The sequence below is a fragment of the Rhagoletis pomonella genome, unplaced genomic scaffold (genome assembly GCF_013731165.1).
Source record: "Rhagoletis pomonella isolate Grant_MI unplaced genomic scaffold, Rhpom_1.0 Rhpom_scaffold_00004, whole genome shotgun sequence".
In the NCBI taxonomy this organism is placed as follows: Eukaryota; Metazoa; Arthropoda; class Insecta; order Diptera; family Tephritidae; genus Rhagoletis; species Rhagoletis pomonella.
The window spans coordinates 58,153,424-58,165,723 of record NW_023458558.1 but is presented as its reverse complement, the minus strand read 5'-3'; the positions used below and the strand labels follow the sequence as shown (position 1 = coordinate 58,165,723).

Genomic DNA, 12,300 nt, shown 5'->3' with positions numbered 1-12,300 from the left:
CTTCCACACAGATTGTTTTTAGAGCATAATGAACCACATTTTTCTATTACCAATGAAAATTCTAAAAAAGCCGATTTTCGGCCCACGCTATCGTACATGTACACAACAATAGTGTAAATATGTATACTTTTTGCAGGACGAGCGACAATCATTCCGCATAACAACCACTAGATAATGAGACTGTCGACGACAATGTGTCAGGCGATAGGAAGTGCAAATGAACAGCATAGCATGTACATACGTCGCTTTAATAGTGTGTGGTCGTTGATGGCGCCTCAAGATTAATGAGTTCGGGAACGAGAATGCATTCAAATTGGACGAAAGTACACTAAATTGTACTTAAGCCGCATAAGTGAGATTAGAACCATGATAGCTTTGTGATATTTCTCTATTCAATGTAGGAAGCTGATGAATTTAATACAGCCATCTCGTTGAATTAATCTAGTGAACTATGATGTTTTGGATTGTCTTTTGAATAATTTTGAACCAATTCGAAATATCAAAACTTATTCGAAGACAACACTTTAACTTTACACCCGCTGCTGCTGAGACCGAAATGTCCGATAACATCCAGTGCTGGTGTATCATTTCGGATGTTCTTGGCTCCTCAAGGCGAACTCGAACCTGTGCATTCAGACCCATAACCGTTTTACACCACATCCTCAAAAGACTGATATCCATTCCCGAAAGCTCATCGGGTAAGTGCGACCCAAGGTGCTTGAACCTTAGGCACACAAATGTAGGGCACCAGAGTAGCAGGTGTTAAGATTATTTAACCTCGTCGTCCTCCATGCAGCTGTGCAAAAGTGGTCATCGATGACAGTAAGCCTTAGCGCTGTCCAAGCGCCCATTTATCCAGGAGCAGTTCATCAAAGGCTCCCTGTCTTTCCAGCTCATCGGCCATGCAGTTTCCAGCGATTTCACTATGAGCCGGAACCCAAATGAGCTTGTCACCAGTGGCCCCTTTAATCAGATGCGGTCGATAGGGAGGTCAGGCAGTCCTTCACCGTTTTCGAATGAACCATCAGAAAGTCAAGATCCTTGGCTGTCGGAATAGATATTCACCTCCCTTAAAGGCGTTACCATAGTGAGCACTAACTCGAAGCCTCCTGTATTGCGGCTACCTCTGTTCTACGCAGAACCTTCCCATTAAGCTTCTACCCATCCGTAAATACATTTACAGGACCTCGATTCCAGATTCCAGTCCTCCCTCGCTGGGATATGGAGGGTACGGACGCTAACTCGGCGTGCAGTGATCTTTTCGAGTTGGTAGGAACCGGAAGCATTTTAGAATAGTATAAAATTGTCTTAGTTGTAGTTTCATAAAGCCAATGAACTACATTCAGTGAGAGACTCCAGTGCTTTCCAGTGACCGCTTTACAATAATATAAGGCTACTGTTGCCTTCTTGACTCTTTCCTCTACGTTGGGCTTCCAGAAAAGCAAGGGTCCAGCCCAAGTACTTCCCCTTGTCGGAAAGTCTTATTGGATGACCACCCATTGGGGCAGACGGCAAATCCTAGTAAAAAGTACAAGCTCCGTTTTGCTAAGAGCCCAGTTTTACACCAATTTCAGGTAATCCTGAAACATTGTTCCTAGAAACTTTCCTCTTGTTAGCAATGCTACATCATCAGCATAGGCAACAACCCGGAAGCCACTTCCATCCAAAGCTACCAACAGGTCATCGACGACAGTAACCCAACCCGGACAGTAACCCTTCATTTTTGCAAGAAAGCGGTAAATAGACCTTATAAGGTCATCTCCGACTTCTAGCCTTCTTAGGGAGTTTACAATAGCCGCCGGAAAGACATTATTAAAAGCCCCCTCGATATCAAGGAAGGCACCAACCGCGTATTCCTTCTGCGAAAAAGTCTGCTCAATACTATCAACGACCGTGTGTAGGGCCGTTTCCACGAATCTACCCTTGCAGTATGCATTCTGATTAAACCATAGACGCTCTCTAAGAATCCCCTTGCTTAGGCGCAGAACAATCAGCCTCTCCAGCGTCTTCAAAAAAACGAAGATACACTGATCGACCTGAAGTCACCGGGAGATACACAAGAGATCTTATCAGCCTATGAAGTAAAGGTACATATTAACATCCAAAAATGCGCTTTGTCGTAAAGAAATTTTTTAGGGAACAAGTAACGCAAAGTTTACACTAATGCGTACTCGCTTTGATAATAAGTTTTTAACTTTTGGGCATGCAACTCAATTGTGTTTTTATGGTGATTTAACATCAGATTAAGCAACAGAATCCATCAAGACAAGATGTCCGCTATATGTTGCCAACTTTTTTCTATGCAGCAGGGTCTGCTTGAAGTGGCTGAAAGCATTAGAAGTTGAAAATTGTAGAACTCATCTTTCGGCTGAGCCCACTAACGCCTTCTGCCGTCTCCCTCCTTCTGCTATTATTGCCTCTTTTCGGCGTTAATTTCTTGTATACAACCCCCTTTTCCAACCTGCAAACTACAGAACACTTCCTAAGAGATTCAGCATACACCTCGAAATATGTAAATCAATAACAAATATCCAATAAAATTTAATCAATTATATTTATTTATTATTTATTTACAGCCAATTTCACGAAAGAAATTTAAGTGAAAAATGATTTTAATTTTTTGAATGTTATATGGAAATTGACAGAAAATAAAAAATCATTTTCCATTTAAATTGCTAGTGAAACCGGCTGTTAATGTGTGAATTTAATTTGTTAATTTTTTTATTTATTCAATTTGAAAATCTTTACTTCTTTCCTTCAAATTCAATTGGTTGTTGCATAATTTTTTTAGCACAGACTTTATCTTATTTTATGCGGTATTTAATGTTAATTGCATGCATTCTCCTAATGTTTATTGCATTGTCTTTTAAACGTTCTAAAGCCAACTCACAAAATGCTCTTAATATTTTTTCAGCTCTGCAACTGCAAAATCTTTGCAAAATACAAACTTAACTACTTGCAATAGCAACAGCAATAACAACCTTGCGAAATTCGGTTATACATCGACAGATTGGAGGGCATCGCAAGCTTCGCTAGCTGAGCGTTTAACAAAATTTCGACACAAGCAACAGCAACAGCAACAGCAACAAGGGCGACGACAGTCCAAATCGGCCGAGGACGAATTATCGACGCCAGAAGGGTATTACCAACATTATAGCAGTACAAGCGATTGCCACAGCAACAACAATCAGTTTTACAACTGCAACCATAATTCTAGTAGTGCCAATAGGCCTTCGGCAGTCAGGCACGCTGAATTAACAACCGCTGCGGAAATATATACTCCAGCAGCGCATCAGAGTCAATCACTCTTTGTAGCTAAATTTGCTAATAGCAACAATAACAACTACAACACAGAACTACATCATAATAAGTCAAGTCAACAAAGTGCAGACGTTGCAACATTCGACGCAACTGAGGCAACATCTTCTCCGGCAGATTGTTATACCAAATCGGTCCGACAACGGCGTATATTAGTGCGCAGGCGCAATAATAACAAAAGCGGCCAAGCGAATTCCACAGCAACTGTGACAGCAAAGCCATCTGGGATTACATCAACCACCGTTGGCACTGAAGGACAAAAGGCAACCCAACAATTTTGGTATCTTTCACTGTTACACGGAATTGGCCTAACCAGATTTGGCGATTATGTTGCCGTGCAGTTAGGCGCATGCGATAGCAATACTAAGAAGCCGGACAACGCTAGGTTGCATACACGTAGGCGTTCAACGTCACCCACTACAATTTCCGTCGAGAACATTCCAAAACGACGACGAGTCGACGTAATGGCATTGCTGCGCAGCATGAAGCTGAAAGATCGCCTCGCAATTAGTTTGGGAGCAACACTGATACTGCTGACACTGCTGTTGGTGGTTGATGTGCAGATGGATTTCGGTGTGACGAATCGGCATTTATTACAGCAGCAGTCACGTGTCCGTTATGCAAATGAAAATGATGGTGGTGGCGGCACAGGAGCTTTTAGAGATTTTAAGCGAAAATTCCTGCAAAAGAGGTAAGCATTCTGCACCGAAATGTCAATGTGTAATTGAATTTTTATGCATGTTTGTGTGTAGGCATTTTTAAATGCTGGTTGATTTGTGGAAGAGGCAAAGGCCACGTACCGGATACTGTTGACAAATTAACCCCCTTTTTAGTTGAGAAGAACCGACATGCACTTGTGAGCTAAGTTTATTTAATGGCGAACAAAAGTTCTAATTAAAATGTGCATAAATTTTTACCAAATTAAGCTTGGTATCCAGCTCTTAAGAAGGCGGTCAATAAAATAAGTAATTGCTATTATTTCGTGAGTGGGACTAGTAGGCTACAAGGAATTTAGACATCAGATGTTTCACCGCCTGCTATCCCAGTCATTCTTAGCGAAATAATAAAACAGGCATATATGTATCTCTGTTGCAAAAATGGGTCGCCCTGTGCTCTTATGAGCTGCGAACTATGTACCTTAAGGAAATTTGAAACAAGAACATTTCTTCGCCATTTTTATACCCGAGCGCACTTGTGCCCAAGGGTATCATAACTTTGTTCATATAACGGTTGTTTGTAACAGGCAAAACGAATCGAGATAGATAGAGACAAATGTATACATAAATGATTACAATTAAAAAAGAAATCGATTAAGCGGTGACTGTCTGTCCGTCTGTCCGTCCATATTTATCATTTATGCCCATATATTTGAATAAAATAAACATACTTAGAGGATATCAACCAATACTGCCCATATACCCGACGAAAGGAAAGATCTTGGATTTTTGATTAAAGAAAACAAAAACAGAATCATTCGAGCGGTTTTCGAGCATTTTGGAAGTAAAGAAAAATTCGCTAATTTTTTCAACAATTTTTTTGCATTAAAATGCTCAATATTTGTTGAACTTATATATAATTTGTACACGATCATATTTCTATTGCTCCAAGGAACCTATGTCACGAAAATGAAAGTTAAATCTTCAAATCGTAAGTTGCTAGAGCACTTTAAAGGCTCAAAATTTACCCCAAAATAAGAATTGGTTACTTACAAAAATGAATTTTGTCGAAAGGCTTGGAATTTTTGCTTTGAAACGCCACACTTTTCTTTCAAAACACGCTTTATTAGTTTTCGTGCAATAAGCGTTTTCGTAAAGCTCAAAAAATTACAACCCCCACATTTCAGCATAGCCTCCATAGTGAAACGTAAGACGTATTCTACGTCAAAATGCTTAAAATCGCCAAACTCGGAAAATTGAGAAACTAGTTTTCTTTCTTTTCTGAAAATTTGGTTAAACAAAATTGGTACCCTATTCCTGTAGATACTTACTTACTAGATCTCAGTTCTTATAACCTTAACATACCACTCTAATATCAATAAGTTAGAGTTCGCCAAAGATTATCAAGTAATCAAGAAAATTTTGATTGCGATTTACTGATATTCTGTAGAGTTTTAATAGTTAGGTAAATGAGCGGAACTTTTACCGAAAATTCTGCAAAATTTAATTATAGTCGAAGTGATACTCTTAATCAAAATCAAACCTCTTGAAAGTACTGCGACCTCGAGTCTGTTTAGAATATTAAAACAATTCCAAACTAATACGCGAATCCATAGCTTAGAACCATTTTGGTGTATAAAAATCCATATTTTTTCTAAGCAGAATTAATTTCCCGATTACTGTAATCGTAATAATGAAATGCATGACGAAATTTTACACTTATTCACTTACTCATTGCATTACATGTATTGTTCGCTTACCTCCAATGACATGCCCAGGTAAAGTAACGCAATCGGCATAAATGCTTCTTAAATCGAGCATTTATGTGAGAATGCCGCTGTATAAAGCTCTCTAAATCCATTTACTTTTTATGAATAAGGGAAATATTTATTCAAAGTCTACTGTGTTGCCACTTTTAGGTCCAAGCTGCCTGATCATCAAAAACTCACACTTAATTAAAAGAAAATGCGCATTTCATATTTTTTATAGACTGATATGAAGACAGACATTCATCAGAATAGTCATGATTTACACATATTTTACGAAGTAACTTTAAAGCGTTGTGGTCATAAAAATAAGGGCAACGAATAAAATTTACATTGTAGGGCGCAACTAAGAAAGCAACTGCTGTAAGAAACTGTCATAATGCATCAATCAGCTTACACATAAACCGAGCGTCAAAAGCTGATGGCTTGCAGAAATGCTTTAAAGCACGACCTTATGCATTTGTATGCTTGTATGTACATTAGACTGCATCACTCTCCATACAAAAAAAAAATCGCTGCTATGTTTCCATTGGAATTATAAAATCTATTATATTTTAAGACGTCCACCACAATATTTCGGAAAAATATTAAGATTTACGTGAGCTGGATCGATTTGAAAATACCTCCAAAAATAGCGTTTTTTTTATGAATAAAAATAGTTTCTTAATATTTTTTTTTGAAAAAATACCCTCAAATGACAAAAAGTTTAAGCTTAAAAAATTTACATAAATATATTCTAAAAAAGTTAAAAAAAACTTTTGAACGGAATCGTAATAATAAGATTTTTGATGCTGTTGTTTAACTTTTTTCAAAGATTGGTATAAGAAGAACTTGAATAACTGAACCTAAACCCTTCCGATTTAGACTTAAGAGGTGTCATTGAAAAGGTATTTTCTCATCCTTTTTATTTCTTTGCTAATAAACTCATTCAAAGGATGAAAAATAAAGGTAGGCTGAACGAATGTCATTCAAAGTTGAATTAAGATGTGTTGTTATTGGAAAAAAATTGGGACACGAATGACTTTTTTTGACAGAAATAAAAATAGTGTGAAAATACCTTTTCTACTGAGATCCCATAAGTCTAAATCAGAATAGTTTTGGCCCAGTTATTTAAGTTTTTCGTAAATCAATCTTTGAAAAAACTAAAAAAAACAGCATAAAAAATGTCATTCTTACGATTCCGTTGAAAAGATTTTTAAATATTTGTATGCAGATTTTTTAAGCTTAATCCGTTTTGTCATCTGAGGGGACTTTTCTCAAAAAGTTCTTTAAGAAACTATTTTTATTCATAAAAAACTACATTTTTGGAGGTATTTTCAAATCGGTCCAGCTCACTTAAATCTTAATATTTTTCCGAAATATTTTGCTGGACGTCTTAAAATATAATAAATTTTGTAATCCCTGCGGAAAAAGCGCAACTTTTTTTGGTAATGCAATCTAATGTACATAAGTATGTACGTGTGTAAGTTTTTCAATAGTACATCGTCATCGCTGGATGGCGACGAGGGCACCCTTGCGCGCACTGCACAAAGCAAACAGCAAGCCATAGTTAAGACAGCACCGAACGCCTTAATACAAAATTACTTATGGGCTATGGAGTGACAGCAGAAGCAGGATATACGAATTGACTTAGAGCAAAGCGGTGGCACTAACGTTTTTCATACCATTGCCGCTGTTCGTGTTGCCGTTCTAGGCTTCAAATGCCATAAGCTCTCTTCTTACTTGCCACCTTAAAAGCATTTCTGGACTTCGCTTTCACGCTTTGCTGTCTTTTGCAGCTGTGCGGCGAGCTGCGTGGTTATTTTGCCTGCTGGTGTGCCTGCCTTATTGCTTGCTGGCCTGGCTTGCTTGGTCGGCATGTTAGCTGGTTTATGTTGTGCCTTTAATGCGGTTACGGAAACCAAGTAATAAAACATCAAAATGGCGTAAATTGCGGAAGGAGTAAGCGTAAAGGAAATGCAGCGGCTAGGAAAGCTGCGGAAAATGCAAAAGCGATAACAACAACAGGCGCTGAGTTAAGGAATAAACAATACATACATTTTTGTAGTGTAAAGTGTTTGTGTGTATCTAGAGTATAATAGCATGCACATTTCTTTCCCCCCTTTAGGCACAGTTGTTGTTGCAGTAGCAACACTAAAAGCTATTAAATGCCTTAACAGTTAGGTGCAGCGTAGCGGGCAGCAAACAAAATTATTGCAGCTGCAGCAAAACCCGCTGACTGCCACTGGCTTTTAAGGCGAAAGTGAGAAATCGCCAGCAGCCAGTGCGGCGGCTTAAAGATGGACACTAAATGTGATGTCGAGCAAGCAATATTACTTAGTTTGGTTGGCGATATGCCTTTATGCATGGGCTTTGCGAAATCGCGAAATCCTTTGAATGCGGCATGCGCGCTTCCATTCTTCATGCTCTGCACTACGTAAAACAGCCAACTGTTGAATTTCCAGAATGCTAAGGGCGTAAATCTGGAGATGTTGGAGGGTGTTGCAATACACCGCTGCATATTTAAACTGTAAAACGTTTAATTAATTAATAACTTGTGGGCCACCAAATACATGTATACATACATAATTGTAAACATATTTACATACATGCGTATATTTGTATGCCTTCGCAGGCTTTAAGATGCTTTTGTGCATTTTTCATTTCTTCTTGACTAACACTACCTTGGGCAGGCAGTGTGGTAATATAAACTTTGAAGTTTGCGTAAAGTGGTTTTTGGTGCAAAGAAACAACTTGTAAATGCCTGTGGCTATTGCTGTTGCATTGTCGGTTAGTTATTGCCTTAAAAGGATTTCTTTTGCATTCAATGCATTTAAGATGGTTGCTTTGTGAACGGTTTGCATTTCCACAGTTTTGAATGTTGAAAGCTCTAATTAGGGAAGGAAGTTATGGATCGAATTTGTATGTACACAAGTTGCCAGCATGTAAGCGATTAATTTAGCATCCTTGTGAGTATTTTGTGAGTTGTTAATGCCGCTTGCTCTTATATTATATTTTAAAGAGAAAATGGGAAACACTGTTAGCAAAGAATACTTTTTTTTAATTAACGAGATTTTTGTCCAACTTGAAATTTTATCATATTAAAAGTTAATGAACTAGAAAAATACATACAAAATTTTTTTTAAAAAGGTTAAATTTTGGTAAATATTTTAAAATTTGTTGAATTTTTGCGAGTTTTGAACAAAGTTTGAAGCTTTGATTAATACAGTTTATGTTATTGAATTAGCTATAGCTATATAGCGCATTAATTTTCACATATAGACCTTTGGAAATCTGCCGACACATATTCGAAATTCTACTACTTAATTTTTAGTGGCTCGTTTCAGAAAGTTTGACTCTTTATTTTTATACAAGTTATGGGCACTGCTAAATACTTTTGTATATAAAGTCCCAGTTTGGGTACTAATTACTCAAATATTTAATATTTGAAGTTATCTAACTTAAAAAGTTGCTAAATACTGAACTAAAAATTCTTATACATTCAGGCATTTATGAGCTGTTGGATATTAAAGTAAAAAAAAAATGAAAGTATTTATCAGACGCTAAATACTCTGGGCCAAAGTACTCAGGTACTTTGAAGATGGCAATGTACTTTCACTAAAGTAGCAAGGTATTTAGTCTCGATGACTAAATACTTGCAAACTAAATACTTTATGATTTAGAAAAAATTTCAAAAATCTACCCTACGCTCACTTCAACTTATCTTAACACAACTCACTCCAATTCACCTTAAATCAACTCACCAAGCGCAAAGTCACCACACTTCTCATCCTACCACATATAAGTTCACCAAACCTTAACTCACCACAACTGAACTCATCACACCCGTACTCACCACACGTAACCATCAGACCTCAATTTGGGCACTATTCTTGGGACTTTTTCGCAAATATCGGAACTGTTTAGGGGTTTTCGTGACTACCTCGGCATTCGCGGGATTCTTTTGTCATTTTAAGAATTTTAGTTGTCAATATTTTATCAACATTTTATTGATTTATTTATCGACGTTTGAATCGTTATTTTTATCAACATATTTATTAATACTTTTATCAGCTATTTATATCAATTTATTTATGGTTGTATAATCCCCAAATTACTAAAAAACCTGTAATTAAATCTCGCTGCAGTGTTGGCAGAAAAATTTAGTTAAAAGTTTTGTTAAAGTTTGTTAAATTTTGTTAAAAAGTGATTTCAAAATCTTCAAAAACCATAAAAAGTTTACTAAAACTAAAAAAAAAATCTTTTTTCTCTAGAAATATCTTTACTGAAGATTTTATAAAAAAAAATTAATTTTTTATTTTATTTGTTGTATAACCCAAATTGTCCCAGGTTAATATTTTTATACCCGAGCGCACTTGTGCACAAGGGTATATTAATTTTGTTCACATAACGGTTGTTTGTAACAGCCAAAACGAATCGAGATAGATATAGACAAATGTATACATAAATGCTCAGAATGAATAGAGAAGTCGATTAAGCCATGTCTGTCTGTCCGTCCGTCTGTCCGTCTGTCCGCCCGTGTACACGATAACTCGAGCAAAAATTTGGTGTGTAGGTTTCCGTTAATCCAAGGTAAGTTGGTATTGAAAATGGGCAAAATCGGACTGTAACCACGCCCACTTCCCATATAACGGTAATTTCCAGAAATACGAAAATTGCGATATTTTAGTAACTACTGAAGATAATTCACTCAATAAATTCACAACAATAAATTTCAGACGAAAAATAAGAATATTATAAATTTTTGCAAAATAGGCGTAGCCACGCCCACTTATGGTTACATGTGTATACTTTGGTAACCGCTGCACCAATTTCTTCCAAACTTGACACAGTTGTTGGCCTTGGTACAGCATACTAAATGGCCGAAAATAAAAAAAATCGGACAATAGCCACGCCCACATCCCATATAACGGTAATTTAGAGAAATACAAAATTTTCGATAAATCAGTAAATATTAAAGCTAATTTATTCAAAATTGATGCTTGTAACAATTCTTTACCAAGAAATACGTTTGTGGTAAAATTTTGGAAAATGGGCGTGGCACCGCCCACTTATGATCACATATATGTATATCGGTAACCGTTCTACCACTTTGTACCAAACTCGGTGTGGTTTAAAAAAAAAAATTATTGAAATCGGACTAAAATTACGGCCGCTTTTCACATAACGGTAAATTTCCGAAATGCTTGAAACTTCAATATTTCGAAATTTAAGGACGCTAATTTATTCAAAATTGATACACGCCGGCTTACCATCTAGCGGTAGGTTTCGGAAATGTGAAAAAACATATATTTAATACTTGCGCCGGGTATTTAATGTTCGGCTCCGCCCGAACTTAGACTTTTTTACTTGTAATGTTTTAATTTGCCTCGCAAGAAGGCTTTCGACTCAGAAGTGCACGGGGAACATTTTTCTGGTACATTGATATGAACATATATTTTAAACCGACTTCAAAGAAAGAGGAGGTTATCAATTCCGAATATTTTTTTTTGTTTTATGTTACGGCATAATTTTGCACCACGTTAACCGATTTCCATAATTCATTTTTAAAAGCAAGGTGGTACCTCAGAGGTGGCCCCATGCTAATTTGGTTTATCCGATCATTGCAAAATCGATAAAAATATTGATGCCAAAATCGATAAAAATATCGATAACAAAATCGATAACAAAATCGATAAAAATATCGATAAGTAATCGATAACAAAATCGATAAATAATTGGTAAAAAAATCGATAACTAATCTATAAAAAAATCGATAAGAATAAGTATAACAAAATCGATAAAAATGTCGATACCAAAATCGACAACAAAGTCGATAACTAATCGATAACAATATCGATAAAAAATTCGATAAAAAGATAACAAAATCGATAACAATATCGATAACAAATCCAATAACAATGTCAATGAAAATTATCGATAACAAAATCGTTAAAAATATCGATCACAAAATCGATAAAAATATCGATTAGTTCTGAAAATATTGATAGTAAAATTGACAAACATTTCGATAACAAAACCGATACAACTATCGATTATTATATCGATAAATCCCGAGAATCCCGAAAATATCTAAATCCAGTCCTTTTCTCTATATTCACCCTTACTCTAATCTTCTTCGTCTTTCTTCCTCTATCTTCATCTTTCCTTTTTGCGGTATCCTCATCCTCATCTTTTTCTTATATTTATCATTATTTTTGCTTTGATTATTATTTGCTTCGTCTACATATTCCCCTTCACCTTTGCCCTTATCTTCTATCTATACTAATCTACCTATCTATTCTATACTAATTATATAAAGAGAAGTCCCTTTTTTTTGTAACAGGTAATCTCGCGAACGGCTGGTCCGATTTTCATGAAATTTTGTATACAAATAGCTTTCGGTAACCACCATGTTTTAGGCTAGAAAAATTTTACTTTTTTTCGGGTAGGTGAACCAGGGACCGGTCTATTGGAAAAAATCTTATTATAGTCCGATTTGCTTAAAATTTAGTACGTAAGTAGCTTTTTAGCATATATTAGCATATATGACCCATTTTTCCAGGAAGTGGTCCAGGGAC

General features: G+C 36.3%; 1 protein-coding gene across 1 annotated transcript in view; it reads left to right on the top strand.

Annotated features, from left to right (window-relative positions):
- Positions 1 to 12,300, top strand: part of LOC118738274 (extracellular serine/threonine protein CG31145) — a 92,544-nt gene that overhangs the window by 8,761 nt on the left and 71,483 nt on the right. The window contains exon 3 of the mRNA XM_036469200.1: positions 2,915 to 4,009. Coding sequence (XP_036325093.1) covers positions 2,915 to 4,009 — 1,095 coding nt within the window. The remainder of the gene's footprint in view (positions 1 to 2,914; positions 4,010 to 12,300) is intronic.